The sequence below is a fragment of the Oncorhynchus tshawytscha genome, linkage group LG18 (assembly GCF_018296145.1).
Source record: "Oncorhynchus tshawytscha isolate Ot180627B linkage group LG18, Otsh_v2.0, whole genome shotgun sequence".
Lineage (NCBI taxonomy): Eukaryota > Metazoa > Chordata > Actinopteri > Salmoniformes > Salmonidae > Oncorhynchus > Oncorhynchus tshawytscha.
Window position 1 is genome coordinate 27015953 of NC_056446.1, and position 21308 is coordinate 27037260.

Here is a 21308-nt window from a genome sequence, read left to right on the forward strand (position 1 = left end):
GGTGGAAAATAGGTATTTGGTCAATAACAAAAGTTTATCTCAATACTTTGTTATATACCCTTTATTGGCAATGACAGAGGTCAAACGTTTTCTGTAGGTTTTCACACACTGTTGCTGGTATTTTGGCCCATTCCTCCATGCAGATCTCCTCTAGAGCAGTGATGTTTTGGGGCTGTTGCTGGGCAACACGGACTTTCAACTCCCTCCAAAGATTTTCTATGGGGTTGAGATCTGGAGACTGGCTAGGCCAGTGAATTATAAGTGAAATAATCTGTCTGTAAACTAGACCACTCCAGGACCTTGAAATGCTTCATAGGAAGCCACTCCTTCGTTGCCCGGGCGGTGTGTTTGGGATCATTGTCATGCTGAAAGACCCAGCCACGTTTCATCTTCAATGCCCTTGCTGATGGAAGGAGGTTTTCACTCAAAATCTCACGATACATGGCCCCATTCATTCTTTCCTTTACACGGATCAGTTGTCCTGGTCCCTTTGCAGAAAAACAGCCCCAAAGCATGATGTTTCCACCCCCATGCTTCACAGTAGAAATGGTGTTCTTTGGATGCAACTCAGCATTCTTTGTCCTCCAAACACGACAAGTTGAGTTTTTACCAAAAATTTATATTTTGGTTTCATCTGACCATATGACATTCTCCAAATCTTCTTCTGGATCATCCAAATGCTCTCTAGCAAACTTCAGACGGGCCTGGACATGTACTGGCTTAAGCAGGGGGACACGTCTGGCACTGCAGAATTTGAGTCCCTGGCGGCATAGTGTGTTACTGATGGTAGGCTTTGTTACTTTGGTCCCAGCTCTCTGCAGGTCATTCACTAGGTCCCCCCGTGTGGTTCTGGGATTTTGCTCACCGTTCTTGTGATCATTTTGACCCCACGGGGTGAGATCTTGCGTGGAGCCCCAGATCGAGGGAGATTATCAGTGGTCTTGTATGTCTTCCATTTCCTAATAATTGCTCCCACAGTTGATTTCTTCAAACCAAGCTGCTTACCTATTGCAGATTAAGTCTTCCCAGCCTGGTGCAGGTCTACAATTTTGTTTCTGGTGTCCTTTAACATCTCTTTGGTCTTGGCCATAGTGGAGTTTGGAGTGTGACTGTTGTGGACAGGTGTCTTTTATACTGATAACAAGTTCAAACAGGTGCCATTAATACAGGTAACGAGTGGAGGACAGATGAGCCTCTTAAAGAAGTTACAGGTCTGTGAGAGCCAGAAATATTGCTTGTTTGTAGGTGACCAAATACTTATTTTCCACTATAATTTGCAAATAAATTCATTAAAAATCCTACAATGTGATTTTCTGGATTTTTTTTTTCTTCTCATTTGGTCTGTCATAGTTGAAGTGTACCTATGATGAAAATTACAGGCCTCATCTTTTTAAGTGGGAGAACTTGCACAATTGGTGGCTGACTAAATACTTTTTTGCCCCACACCATGTCCAGTGATCTCAAAGCATCAGCACATGACCATGATGTATTCACTCCTTCACTTTCATAAGCATTGTAAAGGTGTTGTGAGGTGAAAGGTTATCAGGTGTTTGGTGTGGCATCCTGGTTCCTAGTAAGGGATCATCACTGATTAAGGGCTGGTGCTGAGTATCAATGCTAGCTAACATATACACTGCTCAAAAAAATAAAGGGAACACTAAAATAACACATCCTAGATCTGAATGAATGAAATATTCTTAAATACTTTTTTCTTTACATAGTTGAATGTGCTGACAACAAAATCACACAAAAATGATCAATGGAAATCAAATGTATCAACCCATGGAGGTCTGGATTTGGAGTCACACAAAATTAAAGTGGAAAACCACACTACAGGCTGATCCAACTTTGATGTAATGTCCTTAAAAGAAGTCAAAATGAGGCTCAGTAGTGTGTGTGGCCTCCACGTGCCTGTATGACCTCCCTACAACGCCTGGGCATGCTCCTGATGAGGTGGCGGATGGTCTCCTGAGGGATCTCCTCCCAGACCTGGACTAAAGCATCTGCCAACTCCTGGACAGTCTGTGGTGCAGCGTGGCATTGGTGGATGGAGCCAGACATGATGTCCCAGATGTGCTCAATTGGATTCAGGTCTGGGGAACGGGCGGGCCAGTCCATAGCATCAATGCCTTCCTCTTGCAGGAACTGCTGACACACTCCAGCCACATGAGGTCTAGCATTGTCTTGCATTAGGAGGAACCCAGGGCTCACAAGGGGTCTGAGGATCTCATCCCGGTACCTAATGGCAGTCAGGCTACGTCTGGCGAGCACATGAAGGGCTGTGCGGCCCCCCAAAGAAATGCCACTCCACACCATGACTGACCCACCGCCAAACCGGTCATGCTGGAGGATGTTGCAGGCAGCAGAACGTTCTCCACGGCGTCTCCAGACTGTCACGTCTGTCACATGTGCTCAGTGTGAACCTGCTTTCATCTGTGAAGAGCACAGGGTGACAGTGGCGAATTTGCCAATTTTGGTGTTCTCTGGCAAATGCCAAACGTCCTGCACGGTGTTGGGCTGTAAGCACAACCCCCACCTGTGGACGTCGGGCCCTCATACCACCCTCATGGAGTCTGTTTCTGACCGTTTGAGCAGACACATGCACATTTGTGGCCTGCTGGAGGTCATTTTGCAGGGCTCTGGCAGTGCTCCTCCTGCTCCTCCTTGCACAAAAAAGTGGTCTGTGGTTATCACCTGCAGAACCACTCCTTTATTGGGGGTGTCTTGCTAATTGCCTATAATTTCCACCTGTTGTCTATTCCATTTGCACAACAGCATGTGAAATGTATTGTCAATCAGTGTTGCTTCCTAAGTGGACAGTTTGATTTCACAGAAGTGTGATTGACTTGGAGTTACATTGTATTGTTTAAGTGTTCCCTTTATTTTTTTGAGCAGTGTGTGTGTATATATATATATATATATATATATATATATATATATACACACTAATAACCACAGGCTCTGCAGGGTGAGATATTTATGCCAATGTAACACTAACTGTTAACACACATTGAAGTCATCAGCACTCCAGTTCAAAGCGTTCACACCCCAGGCTGTAGTTATTTCTGTACCCTGGCATAAGCTGTGCCTTGGTCTCCATTTCAGAGATTCACATGGTACCGGGCTGGGCTCCAGGAGCACCAGGTGGGCATGTTTGTTACTGCTGTGTGTGTGTAGAGTTGCTATGGTGTGTGTGTGTTTGTAGAGGTGATGTGCTGTGCTCAGGTTCAGGTCTATGTTCTCAGAATCACAGGGAGCCTGTCAGTGGCCTCATTAGCTGCCCTTGACTGGCTGAAACACGCAGGGAACACTGTGTGTGTGTATTGAGTTGGCTGTGGGTGTGTTTGTGTGTCTGCAGGGGGGGTGGGGTTGGTGTACTGGTGTAATCATCTGCTTGGCCTCATGCTGTGCCTGAGCTGATAGGTCAGAGGTTACAATGGCTGTGACATCAATAGTGCTTCGTCCTCCCATCTGCGTTCCTTCGCTCTGAATTTTTCCAGATTTTGTTACGTCACAGCCTTATGCTAAAATAGATGACATTTTATGGTTCCCTAATCAGTCTACACACAACACCCCATAACGACCAAGCAAAAACATTTTTGGCTAATTTATTAAAAAAATAAAAACAGATTGTGATTCGTTCTCCCGTCTGGGTTCCTTCTCTCATTCTTTAGTTCTGGCTCATGTTTTCTTATTTTCTAAGAGGGCTGAGATGGTGAGGAAGAGGCATAGAGAAAGTGAGGGGATAGAGACGTGAGCTGTGATGGGGAGGAAGAGGCATAGAGAAAGTGAGGGGATAGAGACGTGAGCTGTGATGGAGGAAGGGAGGTTGGAGTTAAATGGCCCGTGTCACAGCCCCCTTTAACAGGCTGGATTACAGCTCCTATGTGTGTAGGGGGCTCACTACCTCAGGGGGCCTGCTATCCCCACCACCACACACCTTACCCCCGCTATCCCCACCACCACACACCTTACCCCCGCTGGCACTATTGGCCTGGGCAACTGGACAGAGGCACAGCTGATTAAATCAGGCATCTAACAAGGAAAGAGGCAGAGAAGAGGGGGTGAGATTAGAAGAGGTAGAGAAGGACGGAGTGGGGAAGAAGCATAGTTGTAGATGTGGAGAGACTGGTTGAGAAAGGAGGGAGTTATTGAGACGGTATTGATGGGTAAAATAGTCATATTTTTCAGTGTGTTCTTCGAGTCACTGTGTCCTTATTTGCAATTGAACAAATAGACAAATATCACCTCACTTGAATAATCCTGACATTTCACTGAGGAACCCACACCTTGTTCTCCTGACACACACACCATTACCATCAGGGTTTCGTTTCTCTGTTTGCCTGGTGTCTAATGACTGTAAATCTAGTCGCTGTGTGATGATTTGCTATTTCAGTCTATGCATTTTGATGAGCACACACATACAGACACTGTGGCAAGCTGAGACGGAGCAGGTCAATTGAAAGGGTCTTTGACTGTCCTGAGTGTTTTAATTAAAGAAGCAAAGAAAAGTAAACACTGAGCTAATTATGATTTGCTGTAATTAGCTGTCCCTCTGATCTTAATTGCTTTTGAATATAGCTGACCTCCATTTGTGTGTTTTTGTGAGAGTTGTGCTTGTAATGTGAATGCAGGAGATGTGAGCATGTTCCCTGTTGCATTAAATATTCTACTTGTGTGTGATCATGATTTTTCATGTCTATGGCGTGAATGTGTTGTCTAAGGCAGCTTGTCCTTTCTGATGTGTATAATGTGTGTGTGTGTGTATAAGGTAGAGGTCGACCGATTTTATGATTTTTCGACGCCGATACCGATTATTGGAGGACCAAAAAAGCCGATGCCGATTAATCGGACAATTAAAAAAAACAATTGTATTTGTAATAATGACAATTACAACAATTCTGAATGAACACTTATTTTAACTTAATATAATACATCAAGTAAATAATGCAAAAACAAAGTGTTGGAGAAGAAAGTAAAAGTGCAATATGTGCCATGTAAGAAAGCTATCGTTTAAGTTCCTTGCTCAAAACATGAGAACATATGAAAGCTGGTGGTTCCTTTTAACATAAGTCTTCAATATTCCCAGGTAAGAAGTTTTAGGTTGTAGTTATTATAGGACTATTTCCCTCTATACCATTTGTATTTCATTAACCTTTGACTATTGGATGTTCTTAGAGGCACTTTAGTATTGCAAGTGTAACAGTATAGCTTCCGTCCCTCTCCTCGCCTCTACCTGGGCTCAAACCAGGAACACATCGACAACAGCCACCCTCGAAGCAGCGTTACCCATGCAGAGCAAGGGGAACAACTACTCCAAGTCTCAGAGCGAGTGACGTTTGAAACGCTATTAGCGCGCACCCCGCTAACTAGCTAGCCATTTCACATCAGTTACACCAGCCTAATCTCGGGAGTTGATAGGCTTGACACACAATGAAGAGCTGCTGGCAAAACGCACGAAAGTGCTGTTTGAATGAATGCTTACGAGCCTGCTGCTGCCTACCACCGCTCAGTCAGATTATATATGCAACGCAGGACACGCTAGATAAACTAGTAATATCATCAACTAGTGATTATGATTGATTGATTGTTTTTTATAAGATAAGTTTAATGCTAGCTAGCAACTTACCTTGGTTACTGCATTCGCGTAACAGGCGAATGCAGTCTCCTTGTGGAGTGCAACGAGAGGCAGGTCGTTATTGCATTGGACTAGTTTACTGTAAGGTTGCAAGATTGAATCCCCTGAGCTGACAAGGTAAAAATCTTGTTGTTCTGCCCCTGAACCAGGCAGTTAACCCACCGATCCTAGGCCGTCATTGAAAATAAGAATGTGTTCTTAACTGACTTGCCTAGTTAAATAAAGATTAACTAAAGGTGTAAAAAAATAAATAATCATTCTCGTCCAAATCTGTGTCCAAAAATACCGATTTCCGATTGTTATGAAAACTTGAAATCTGCCCTAATTAATCGGTCAACTTCTAGTGTGTATGTAAGGTGTGTGTTCTCCTCTCCCAGGCCCTCTTGGACACAGTGGTACAGAGGAGTGAAGGCTACAGCGTGGAGCGTTTAGAGAGACTCTTCTCTCTCCTCAGTCAGTGCATCTACCAACACCGCCTGGACTACGACAAGACACTGCTACTGGAGGTTAGACGAACACACACACATGCCGCTACAGACGCACAGCTACAGACACGCCGCTACAGACACACAGCTACAGACATGCCGCTACAGACACACGGCTACAGACACGCCGCTACAGACACGCCGCTTACAGACACGCCGCTTGCTTACAGACACGCCGCTTACAGACACGCCGCTTACAGACACGCCGCTACACGGTGCCGTGAGAAAGTATTCACACCCCTTGACTTTTTACGCATTTTATGTTACAAAGTGGGATTCAAATATATTTTTTTACTTGTCGTTTTTTGCCAATGATCCACACACACTACTCTGTCAAAGTGGGGTGGGGGGGAGTTTTAAATGAAAAAGAATACATATATACACAGTAATATTAGAGTCAATACATGTTAGAATCACCTGGGTAAGTCTCTAAGCTCTTTCCACACCTGGATTGTACAATGTTTGCCAATTTATTCTTTTAGAAATGATTTAACCTTTGTCAAGTTGGTTGTTGATCCTTGCTTGACAGCCATTTAAGTCAAAACTGAAACTAGGCCACTCAGGAACATTCAATGTCATCTTGGTAAGCAACTCCAGTGTAGATTTGGCCTTGTGTTTTAGGTTATTTTTGAGCTGAAAGGTGCATTTTTCTGTCTGTTGGAATGCAGACAACCAGGTTTTCCTCTAGGATTGCTCTATTCCATTTATTTTTATCCTAAAAAAAGTCCCTAGTCCTTGCTGATGTAAACCATACCCATAACATGATGCAGTCACCACCATGCTTGACAATATGAAGTGGTGCTCTGTGATGTTGGATTTGCCTGAAATGTAACACTTAGTATTCAGTGCAAGAAATTAGCTTTTTGTCCTATCACTTTAGTGACTTGTTGCAAACAGGATGCATGTTTTAGAATATTTTGATTCTGTACAGGCTTCCTTCTTTTCAATCTGTCATTTAGGTTAATATTGTAGAGTAACCATAATGTTGTTGATCCATCCTCAGTTTTCTCCTATCACAGCCATTAAACTCTGTAACTGTTTTAAAGTCACCATTGGCCTCATGGTGAAATCCCTGAGCGGTTTCCTTCCTCTCCAGCAACTGAGTTAGAAAGGACGCCTGTATCTTTTCAGTGACTGATACATCATCCAAAGTGTCTTTAATAACTTCACCATGCTCAAAGGGATATTCAGTGTCTGATTTGTTTTATTTTTTACACATCCACCAATAGGTGCCCTTCTTTGCGAGGCATTGGAAAACCTCCTTGGTCTGGCTGAATCTGTGCTTGAAATTCACTAATCAACCTTCCAGATAATTGTATGTGTGGGGTACAGAGATGAGGGACCTTACAGATAATTGTATATGTGTGGGGTACAGAGATGAGGCACCTTACTGTATGTGTGGGGTACAGAGATGAGGCACCTTACTGTATGTGTGGGGTACAGAGATGAGGGACCTTACAGATAATTGTATGTGTGGGGTACAGAGATGAGGGACCTTACAGATAATTGTATGTGTGGGGTACAGAGATGAGGCACCTTACAGATGATTGTATGTGTGGGGTACAGAGATGAGGCACCTTACAGTATGTGTGGGGTCCAGAGATGAGGGACCTTACAGTATGTGTGGGGTACAGAGATGAGGGACCTTACAGTATGTGTGGGGTACAGAGATGAGGGACCTTACAGAGATGAGGGACCTTACAGTATGTGTGGGGTACAGAGATGAGGGACCTTACAGAGATGAGGGACCTTACAGTATGTGTGGGGTACAGAGATGAGGGACCTTACAGTATGTGTTTGGTACAGAGATGAGGGACCTTACAGTATGTGTTTGGTACAGAGATGAGGGACCTTACAGTATGTGTTGGGTACAGAGATGAGGGACCTTACAGTATGTGTTGGGTACAGAGATGAGGGACCTTACAGTATGTGTTGGGTACAGAGATGAGGGACCTTACAGTATGTGTTGGGTACAGAGATGAGGGACCTTACAGTATGTGTTGGGTACAGAGATGAGGGACCTTACAGTATGTGTGGGGTACAGAGATGAGGGACCTTACAGTATGTGTGGGGTACAGAGATGAGGGACCTTACAGTATGTGTGGGGTACAGAGATGAGGGACCTTACAGTATGTGTGGGGTAGAGATGAGGGACCTTACAGTATGTGTGGGGTACAGAGATGAGGGACCTTACAGTATGTGTGGGGTACAGAGATGAGGGACCTTACAGTATGTGTGGGGTACAGAGATGAGGGACCTTACAGTATGTGTTTGGTACAGAGATGAGGGACCTTACAGTATGTGTGGGGTACAGAGATGAGGGACCTTACAGTATGTGTGGGGTACAGAGATGAGGCACCTTACAGTATGTGTGGGGTACAGAGATGAGGCACCTTACAGTATGTGTGGGGTACAGAGATGAGGGACCTTACAGAGATGAGGGACCTTACAGTATGTGTGGGGTACAGAGATGAGGGACCTTACAGTATGTGTGGGGTACAGAGATGAGGGACCTTACAGTATGTGTGGGGTACAGAGATGAGGGACCTTACAGTATGTGTGGGGTACAGAGATGAGGGACCTTACAGTATGTGTTGGGTACAGAGATGAGGGACCTTACAGTATGTGTGGGGTACAGAGATGAGGCAGTATTAAACACTCCAACGTATTATGTGACTTGTTAAGCACATGTTTACTCCTTTATTTATTTAGGCTTCCATAACAAAGGGGCTGAATACTTAAGACATTTGAGCTTTGAATTTTTAATTTGAAATAGCGCAATGTTCCAAATGCCTGTATCAAGGTTTTCACATATTTATTTCGTTTTTATGGTCTCATCTCCTTTGCTTCTCCTGTGCACCCCCCCCACACACACACCAAGCCCCTGCCACTCACAACAACAAAGATCACGTCTTCCTCTCTTGATAAGCGGTTTCAACTCACTATTTGCATTTGAGATTTGGTCCAACAGAATGGACACACATATGGACACCAAAACACATTCAGACAATATTTTACTGTAATAGAGGATAACGACCTTTCTAATGATAACCTTTTAGTGTATCTACTTCCAACATTTAGAACAGACCCTACTAAAATGGGAGTATCAATGAACATTGACTGTGTAAATACTCAGTTTCTGTCATGCATGATGTTGTCGTACCGCTAGCAGCAGTTTAGCCACAGACTGTCATACTAGTTGTCTAGTGTGTGTTTTAGAAATGTGCGTTGAGCATCAAAAACTATTGTATGAGAAATAAGGTAGACCATTTGATTTCAACATCTGAACACAGTGTAAAGGCCAGCCTGCTATATAAACAGTTGGAGACTGACAGAATGGTGTGTTCATAACAATTAAAATAGATTCAAGTTGGCTAAACTTGAATTATAAGATTTGCTGGCTACTCACTAGCATGTGGGCTTGAGAGATTGTTTGAGACCAGTGCTCATGTTTTACCTTTCTGGAGAGGAAAGTGGAGATTTGAGTGCACATGGCGCATTGATATCAAGTTGATGCCATCATCAACCTAGGGCCGTAAGGTGTGTTTCAGAGCTGTTGGTCATGGTTAGTGAGAAGCTGTTGGCGCATTCAGTTCAGTCTGTACGCTACGGAAGGTCAACCTGTCAGTGTGTGGCTCTTAGTCTTTAGTGTGTTTTGAGGTGTATGTCAAGGCATCCGCATGGTCCCATCCAAAACAGTTTGGTCATATATTCTGACAATATTTGGTCACATTTGAAGGTTTTTTTCCCCGAGGCAAGCTGAATTCTACACCAGTTGGTTGGTGATCGATCAGAAGTAGGGACTCTTCAATAAAGTGTTTGTCATTCAAAGAGAAACAAATCATTTTAGCTTCACTTCAGAGATACTAAATTCTCTGCAAAAACGTCAAAGTTAATGACTGAATTCTGACTATTTTGAGGAAGTGTCTTCTGGCTATTGTGTCTCAAGATGGACAAACAGATCTATTGATGCTTTTCAAGCGTAGGTCTTTTTAAGGGAGTACGCGAGCAAACGGAAGGTTCCACAGTGACTGGGTGTGAGGACTGTAAGCCGCATCGATCTAACACCTCAGGACCAGAAGGTGTTAAAAGCAGGGCAGCCGATAATACACACACACACACAGGTGTTAAAAGCAGGGCAGCCGATAACATACACACACACAGGTGTTAAAACCAGGGCAGCCGATAACATACACACACACACACACAGGTGTTAAAAGCAGGGCAGCTGATAACATACACACACACACACAGGTGTTAAAAGCAGGGCAGATAACTGATAACATACACACACACACACAGGTGTTAAAAGCAGGGCAGAAGATAACATGCACACACACACACACACACACACACACACACACAGGTGTTAAAAGCAGGGCAGACGATAACATACACACACACACACAGGTGTTAAAAGCAGGGCAGAAGATAACACACACACACACAGGTGTTAAAAGCAGGGCAGAAGATAACATACACACACACACACACACAGGTGTTAAAAGCAGGGCAGAAGATAACATACAAACACAGGTGTTAAAAGCAGGGCAGAAGATAACACACACACACACACACACACAGGTGTTAAAAGCAGGGCAGAAGATAACATACACACACAGGTGTTAAAAGCAGGGCAGCTGATAACATACACACACACAGGTGTTAAAAGCAGGGCAGCTGATAACATACACACACACACACACAGGTGTTAAAAGCAGGGCAGAACATACACATACACATACACACACACACACACACACACACAGGTGTTAAAAGCAGGGCAGCTGATAACATACACACACACACAGGTGTTAAAAGCAGGGCAGAAGATAACATGCACACACACACACACACAGGTGTTAAAAGCAGGGCAGCTGATAACATACACACACACACACACACACACACAGGTGTTAAAAGCAGGGCAGAAGATAACATGCACACACACACACACACACAGGTGTTAAAAGCAGGGCAGCTGATAACATGCACACACACACACACACAGGTGTTAAAAGCAGGGCAGCTGATAACACACACACACACACACACACAGGTGTTAAAAGCAGGGCAGCTGATAACACACACACACACAGGTGTTAAAAGCAGGGCAGCTGATAACACACACACACACAGGTGTTAAAAGCACACTGATAACACACACACACACACAGGTGTTAAAAGCAGGGCAGCTGATAACACACACACACACAGGTGTTAAAAGCAGGGCAGCTGATAACATACACACACACACACACAGGTGTTAAAAGCAGGGCAGCTGATAACACACACACACACAGGTGTTAAAAGCAGGGCAGCTGATAACATACACACACACACACAGGTGTTAAAAGCAGGGCACACACACACACACACAGGTGTTAAAAGCAGGGCAGCTGATAACACACACACACACAGGTGTTAAAAAAGCAGGGCAGCTGATAACACACACACACACACAGGTGTTAAAAGCAGGGCAGCTGATACACACACACACACACAGGTGTTAAAAGCAGGGCAGCTGATAACACACACACACACAGGTGTTAAAAGCAGGGCAGCTGATAACACACACACACACAGGTGTTAAAAGCAGGGCAGCTGATAACACACACACACACAGGTGTTAAAAGCAGGGCAGCTGATACACACACACACACAGGTGTTAAAAGCAGGGCAGCTGATAACACACACACACACAGGTGTTAAAAGCAGGGCAGCTGATAACATACACACACACACACACACAGGTGTTAAAAGCAGGGCAGCTGATAACACACACACACACACAGGTGTTAAAAGCAGGGCAGCTGATAACACACACACACACAGGTGTTAAAAGCAGGGCAGCTGATAACACACACACACACAGGTGTTAAAAGCAGGGCAGCTGATAACACACACACACACACAGGTGTTACACACACACACAGGTGTTAAAAGCAGGGCAGCTGATAACACACACACACACAGGTGTTAAAAGCAGGGCAGCTGATAACACACACACACACAGGTGTTAAAAGCAGGGCAGCTGATAACATACACACACACACACAGGTGTTAAAAGCAGGGCAGCTGATAACATACACACACACACACACAGGTGTTAAAAGCAGGGCAGCTGATAACACACACACACACAGGTGTTAAAAGCAGGGCAGCTGATAACACAGGTGTTAAAACAGGGCAGCTGATAACACACACACACACACAGGTGTTAAAAGCAGGGCAGCTGATAACACACACACACACACACACACAGGTGTTAAAAGCAGGGCAGCTGATACACACACACACACAGGTGTTAAAAGCAGGGCAGCTGATAACACACACACACACAGGTGTTAAAAGCAGGGCAGCTGATAACATACACACACACACACACACACAGGTGTTAAAAGCAGGGCAGCTGATAACACACACACACACACACACACACACACACAGGTGTTAAAAGCAGGGCAGCTGATAACAGCTGATAACACACACACACACACACAGGTGTTAAAAGCAGGGCAGCTGATACACACACACACACACAGGTGTTAAAAGCAGGGCAGCTGATAACAGGTGTTAAAACACACACACACAGGTGTTAAAAGCAGGGCAGCTGATAACACACACACACAGGTGTTAAAAGCAGGGCAGCTGATAACATACACACACACACACAGGTGTTAAAAGCAGGGCAGCTGATAACACACACACACACACACACAGGTGTTAAAAGCAGGGCAGCTGATAACATAAAAGCAGGGCACTGATAACACACACACACACAGGTGTTAAAAGCAGGGCAGCTGATAACACACACACACAGGTGTTAAAAGCAGGGCACACAGGTGTTAAAAGCAGGGCAGCTGATAACATACACACACACAGGTGTTAAAAGCAGGGCAGCTGATAACACACACACACAGGTGTTAAAAGCAGGGCAGCTGATAACACACACAGGTGTTAAAACACTGATAACACACACACACAGGTGTTAAAAGCAGGGCAGCTGATAACATAACACACACACACACAGGTGTTAAAAGCAGGGCAGCTGATAACATACACACACACACACAGGTGTTAAAAGCAGGGCAGCTGATAACACACACACACACAGGTGTTAAAAGCAGGGCAGATAACACACACACACACAGGTGTTAAAAGCAGGGCAGCTGATACACACACACACACAGGTGTTAAAAGCAGGGCAGCTGATAACACACACACACACACACACACACAGGTGTTAAAAGCAGGGCAGCTGATAACATACACACACACAGGTGTTAAAAGCAGGGCAGCTGATACACACACACACACAGGTGTTAAAAGCAGGGCAGCTGATACACACACACACACAGGTGTTAAAAGCAGGGCAGCTGATAACACACACACACAGGTGTTAAAAGCAGGGCAGCTGATAACATACACACACAGGTGTTAAAAGCAGGGCACACACACACACACAGGTGTTAAAAGCAGGGCAGCTGATAACACACACACACACAGGTGTTAAAAGCAGGGCAGCTGATAACACACACACACACAGGTGTTAAAAGCAGGGCAGCTGATAACATACACACACACACACACAGGTGTTAAAAGCAGGGCAGCTGATAACACACACACACACACAGGTGTTAAAACACACACACACACACAGGTGTTAAAAGCAGGGCAGCTGATAACACACACACACACAGGTGTTTAAAAGCAGGGCAGCTGATAACACACACACACACAGGTGTTAAAAGCAGGGCAGCTGATAACACACACACACACAGGTGTTAAAAGATAACACACACACACACAGGTGTTAAAAGCAGGGCAGCTGATAACATAAAAGCAGGGCAGCTGATAACACACACACACACACAGGTGTTAAAAGCAGGGCAGCTGACACAACACACACACACACAGGTGTTAAAAGCAGGGCAGCTGATAACATACACACACACAGGTGTTAAAAGCAGGGCAGCTGATAACATACACACACACACAGGTGTTAAAAGCAGGGCAGCTGATAACAACACACACACACACAGGTGTTAAAAGCAGGGCAGCTGATAACACACACACACACAGGTGTTAAAAGCAGGGCAGCTGATAACATAACACACACACACACACAGGTGTTAAAAGCAGGGCAGCTGACACACACACACACACACACACAGGTGTTGCTGATAACACACACACACACAGGTGTTAAAAGCAGGGCAGCTGATAACACACACACACACAGGTGTTAAAAGCAGGGCAGCTGATAACACACACACACACAGGTGTTAAAAGCAGGGCAGCTGATAACACACACACACACACACACACACACAGGTGTTAAAAGCAGGGCAGCTGATAACATACACACACACAGGTGTTAAAAGCAGGGCAGCTGATAACACACACACACACACAGGTGTTAAAAGCAGGGCAGCTGATAACACACACACACACAGGTGTTAAAAGCAGGGCAGCTGATAACACACACACACACAGGTGTTAAAAGCAGGGCAGCTGATAACATACACACACACACACAGGTGTTAAAAGCACACTGATAACACACACACACACAGGTGTTAAAAGCAGGGCAGCTGATAACACACACACACACAGGTGTTAAAAGCAGGGCAGCTGATAACACACACACACACAGGTGTTAAAACAGCAGTGTTAAAAGCAGGGCAGCTGATAACACACACACACACAGGTGTTAAAAGCAGGGCAGCTGATAACACACACACACACAGGTGTTAAAAGCAGGGCAGCTGATAACACACACACACACAGGTGTTAAAAGCAGGGCAGCTGATAACACACACACACACAGGTGTTAAAAGCAGGGCAGCTGATAACATACACACACACACACAGGTGTTAAAAGCAGGGCAGCTGATAACACACACACACACACAGGTGTTAAAAGCAGGGCAGCTGATAACACACACACACACATGTTAAAAGCAGGGCACTGATAACACACACACACAGGTGTTAAAAGCAGGGCAGCTGATAACACACACACACACAGGTGTTAAAAGCAGGGCAGCTGATAACATACACACACACAGGTGTTAAAAGCAGGGCAGCTGATAACACACACACACACAGGTGTTAAAAGCAGGGCAGCTGATAACACACACACACACACACAGGTGTTAAAAGCAGGGCAGCTGATAACACACACACACACAGGTGTTAAAAGCAGGGCAGCTGATAACATACACACACACACACACAGGTGTTAAAAGCAGGGCAGCTGATAACAACACACACACACACAGGTGTTAAAAGCAGGGCAGCTGATAACATACACACACACATACACACACACACACACAGGTGTTAAAAGCAGGGCAGCTGATAACACACACACACACAGGTGTTAAAAGCAGGGCAGCTGATAACACACACACACACAGGTGTTAAAAGCAGGGCAGCTGATAACACACACACACACAGGTGTTAAAAGCAGGGCAGCTGATAACATACACACACACACAGGTGTTAAAAGCAGGGCAGCTGATAACACACACACACACAGGTGTTAAAAGCAGGGCAGCTGATACACACACACACACAGGTGTTAAAAGCAGGGCAGCTGATAACACACACACACACACACAGGTGTTAAAAGCAGGGCAGCTGATAACACACACACACACACAGGTGTTAAAAGCAGGGCAGCTGATAACACACACACACACAGGTGTTAAAAGCAGGGCAGCTGATAACACACACACACACAGGTGTTAAAAGCAGGGCAGCTGATAACACACACACACACAGGTGTTAAAAGCAGGGCAGCTGATAACACACACACACACAGGTGTTAAAAGCAGGGCACTGATAACACACACACACACAGGTGTTAAAAGCAGGGCAGCTGATAACACACACACACACAGGTGTTAAAAGCAGGGCAGCTGATAACACACACACACACACAGGTGTTAAAAGCAGGGCAGCTGATAACACACACACACACAGGTGTTAAAAGCAGGGCAGCTGATAACACACACACACACAGGTGTTAAAAGCAGGGCAGCTGATAACACACACACACACAGGTGTTAAAACATAACACACACACACACAGGTGTTAAAAGCAGGGCAGCTGATAACATACACACACACACACAGGTGTTAAAAGCAGGGCAGCTGATAACACACACACACACACAGGTGTTAAAAGCAGGGCAGCTGATAACACACACACACACAGGTGTTAAAAGCAGGGCAGCTGATAACACACACACACACAGGTGTTAAAAGCAGGGCAGCTGATAACACACACACACACAGGTGTTAAAAGCAGGGCAGCTGATAACATACACACACACAGGTGTTAAAAGCAGGGCAGCTGATAACACACACACACAGGTGTTAAAAGCAGGGCAGCTGTAACACACACACACACAGGTGTTAAAAGCAGGGCAGCTGATAATACACACACACACACACACACACAGGTGTTAAAAGCAGGGCAGCTGATAACACACACACACACAGGTGTTAAAAGCAGGGCAGCTGATAACACACACACACACAGGTGTTAAAAGCAGGGCAGCTGATAACACACACACACACACAGGTGTTAAAAGCAGGGCAGCTGATAACATACACACACACAGGTGTTAAAAGCAGGGCAGCTGATAACAACACACACACACAGGTGTTAAAAGTTAAAAGGGCAGCTGATAACACACACACACACAGGTGTTAAAAGCAGGGCAGCTGATAACACACACACACACAGGTGTTAAAAGCAGGGCAGCTGATAACACACACACACACAGGTGTTAAAAGCAGGGCAGCTGATAACAACACACACACACACACACAGGTGTTAAAAGCAGGGCAGCTGATACACACACACACACACAGGTGTTAAAAGCAGGGCAGCTGATAACACACACACACAGGTGTTAAAAGCAGGGCAGCTGATAACACACACACACACAGGTGTTAAAAGCAGGGCAGCTGATAACACACACACACACAGGTGTTAAAAGCAGGGCAGCTGATAACACACACACACACAGGTGTTAAAAGCAGGGCAGCTGATAACAGGGCAGCACACACACACACACACACAGGTGTTAAAAGCAGGGCAGCTGATAACACACACACACACAGGTGTTAAAAGCAGGGCAGCTGATAACACACACACACACAGGTGTTAAAAGCAGGGCAGCTGATAACACACACACACACAGGTGTTAAAAGCAGGGCAGCTGATAACACACACACACACAGGTGTTAAAAGCAGGGCAGCTGATAACACACACACACACACAGGTGTTAAAAGCAGGGCAGCTGATAACATACACACACACAGGTGTTAAAAGCAGGGCAGCTGATACACACACACACACAGGTGTTAAAAGCAGGGCAGCTGATAACACACACACACACACAGGTGTTAAAAGCAGGGCAGCTGATAACACACACACACACAGGTGTTAAAAGCAGGGCAGCTGATAACATACACACACACACAGGTGTTAAAAGCAGGGCAGCTGATAACACACACACACAGGTGTTAAAAGCAGGGCAGCTGATAACATGATAACATACACACACACACACACAGGTGTTAAAAGCAGGGCAGCTGATAACACACACACACACACAGGTGTTAAAAGCAGGGCAGCTGATAACACACACACACACAGGTGTTAAAAGCAGGGCAGCTGATAACACACACACACACAGGTGTTAAAAGCAGGGCAGCTGATAACACACACACACACACAGGTGTTAAAAGCAGGGCAGCTGATAACATACACACACACACACAGGTGTTAAAAGCAGGGCAGCTGATAACACACACACACACACACACACACACACAGGTGTTAAAAGCAGGGCAGCTGATAACACACACACACACAGGTGTTAAAAGCAGGGCAGCTGATAACATACACACACACACAGGTGTTAAAAGCAGGGCAGCTGATAACATACACACACACACACACACAGGTGTTAAAAGCAGGGCAGCTGATAACACACACACACACACACACAGGTGTTAAAAGCAGGGCAGCTGATAACACACACACACACAGGTGTTAAAAGCAGGGCAGCTGATAAACACACACACACACAGGTGTTAAAAGCAGGGCAGCTGATAACACACACACACACACACACACACAGGTGTTAAAAGCAGGGCAGCTGATAACACACACACACACACACAGGTGTTAAAAGCAGGGCAGCTGATAACATACACACACACACACACAGGTGTTAAAAGCAGGGCAGCTGATAACACACACACACACACACACACAGGTGTTAAAAGCAGGGCAGCTGATAACATAAAAGCAGGGCAGCTGATAACACACACACACACAGGTGTTAAAAGCAGGGCAGCTGATAACATACACACACACACACACACACACAGGTGTTAAAAGCAGGGCAGCTGATAACATACACACACACAGGTGTTAAAAGCAGGGCACTGATAACACACACACACAGGTGTTAAAAGCAGGGCACTGACACACACACACAGGTGTTAAAAGCAGGGCAGCTGATAACACACACACACACACAGGTGTTAAAAGCAGGGCAGCTGATAACACACACACACACAGGTGTTAAAAGCAGGGCAGCTGATAACACACACACACACAGGTGTTAAAAGCAGGGCAGCTGATAACACACACACACACAGGTGTTAAAAGCAGGGCAGCTGATACACACACACACACACACAGGTGTTAAAAGCAGGGCAGCTGATAACACACACACACACACAGGTGTTAAAAGCAGGGCAGCTGATAACACACACACACACAGGTGTTAAAAGCAGGGCAGCTGATAAACACACACACACACAGGTGTTAAAAGCAGGGCAGCTGATAACATACACACACACACACACAGGTGTTAAAAGCAGGGCAGCTGATAACACACACACACACAGGTGTTAAAAGCAGGGCAGCTGATAACACACACACACACAGGTGTTAAAAGCAGGGCAGCTGATATAACACACACACACACAGGTGTTAAAAGCAGGGCAGCTGATAACACACACACACACAGGTGTTAAAAGCAGGGCAGCTGATAACACACACACACACAGGTGTTAAAAGCAGGGCAGCTGATAAACACACACACACACAGGTGTTAAAAGCAGGGCAGCTGATAACACACACACACACAGGTGTTAAAAGCAGGGCAGCTGATAACACACACACACACAGGTGTTAAAAGCAGGGCAGCTGATAACATACACACACACACAGGTGTTAAAAGCAGGGCAGCTGATACACACACACACACAGGTGTTAAAAGCAGGGCAGCTGATAACACACACACACAGGTGTTAAAAGCAGGGCAGCTGATAACATAACACACACACACACACAGGTGTTAAAAGCAGGGCAGCTGATACACACACACACACAGGTGTTAAAAGCAGGGCAGCTGATAAACACACACACACACAGGTGTTAAAAGCAGGGCAGCTGATAACACACACACACACAGGTGTTAAAAGCAGGGCAGCTGATAACACACACACACACAGGTGTTAAAAGCAGGGCAGCTGATAACACACACACACACAGGTGTTAAAAGCAGGGCAGCTGATAACATACACACACACAGGTGTTAAAAGCAGGGCAGCTGATAACACACACACACAGGTGTTAAAAGCAGGGCAGCTGATAACACACACACACACAGGTGTTAAAAGCAGGGCAGCTGATAACACACACACACACAGGTGTTAAAAGCAGGGCAGCTGATAACACACACACACACAGGTGTTAAAAGCAGGGCAGCTGATAACACACACACACACAGGTGTTAAAAGCAGGGCAGCTGATAACACACACACACACAGGTGTTAAAAGCAGGGCAGCTGATAACACACACACACACAGGTGTTAAAAGCAGGGCAGCTGATAACATACACACACACACACAGGTGTTAAAAGCAGGGCAGCTGATAAACACACACACACACAGGTGTTAAAAGCAGGGCAGCTGATAACACACACACACACAGGTGTTAAAAGCAGGGCAGCTGATAACACACACACACACACAGGTGTTAAAAGCAGGGCACACACACACACACACAGGTGTTAAAAGCAGGGCAGCTGATAACACACACACACACACAGGTGTTAAAAGCAGGGCAGCTGATAACACACACACACACACAGGTGTTAAAAGCAGGGCAGCTGATACACACACACACAGGTGTTAAAAGCAGGGCAGCTGATAACATACACACACACACACAGGTGTTAAAAGCAGGGCAGCTGATACACACACACACACACACAGGTGTTAAAAGCAGGGCAGCTGATAACATACACACACACACACACAGGTGTTAAAAGCAGGGCAGCTGATAACACACACACACACAGGTGTTAAAAGCAGGGCAGCTGATAACATACACACACAACAGGTGTTAAAAGCAGGGCAGCTGATAACACACACACACACAGGTGTTAAAAGCAGGGCAGCTGATAACAACACACACACACAGGTGTTAAAAGCAGGGCAGCTGATAACACACACACACACAGGGCAGCTGATAACACACACACACACACAGGTGTTAAAAGCAGGGCAGCTGATAATACACACAGGTGTTAAAAGCAGGGCAACACACACACACACAGGTGTTAAAAGCAGGGCAGCTGATAACACACACACACACAGGTGTTAAAAGCAGGGCAGCTGATAACACACACACACACACAGGTGTTAAAAGCAGGGCAGCAGGTGATACACACACACACACACAGGTGTTAAAAGCAGGGCAGCTGATAACACACACACACAGGTGTTAACACACACACACACACAGGTGTTAAAAGCAGGGCAGCTGATACACACACACACACAGGTGTTAAAAGCAGGGCAGCTGATAAACACACACACACAGGTGTTAAAAGCAGGGCAGCTGATAACACACACACACACACAGGTGTTAAAAGCAGGGCAGCTGATAACACACACACACACAGGTGTTAAAAGCAGGGCAGCTGATAACACACACACAGGTGTTAAAAGCAGGGCACACACACACACAGGTGTTAAAAGCAGGGCAGCTGATAACACACACACACACAGGTGTTAAAAGCAGGGCAGCTGATAACATACACACACACACACAGGTGTTAAAAGCAGGGCAGCTG

General features: G+C 45.4%; 1 protein-coding gene across 2 annotated transcripts in view; it reads left to right on the top strand.

Moving 5' to 3' along the window:
* The window catches only part of atad2b (ATPase family AAA domain containing 2B), a 143916-nt gene that overhangs the window by 112969 nt on the left and 9639 nt on the right, over positions 1-21308 (top strand). For both annotated transcript variants that reach the window (XM_024378357.2, XM_042300884.1), the window contains exon 27: positions 6016-6144. In XM_024378357.2, the coding sequence (XP_024234125.2) occupies positions 6016-6144 (129 nt within the window). The remainder of the gene's footprint in view (positions 1-6015; positions 6145-21308) is intronic.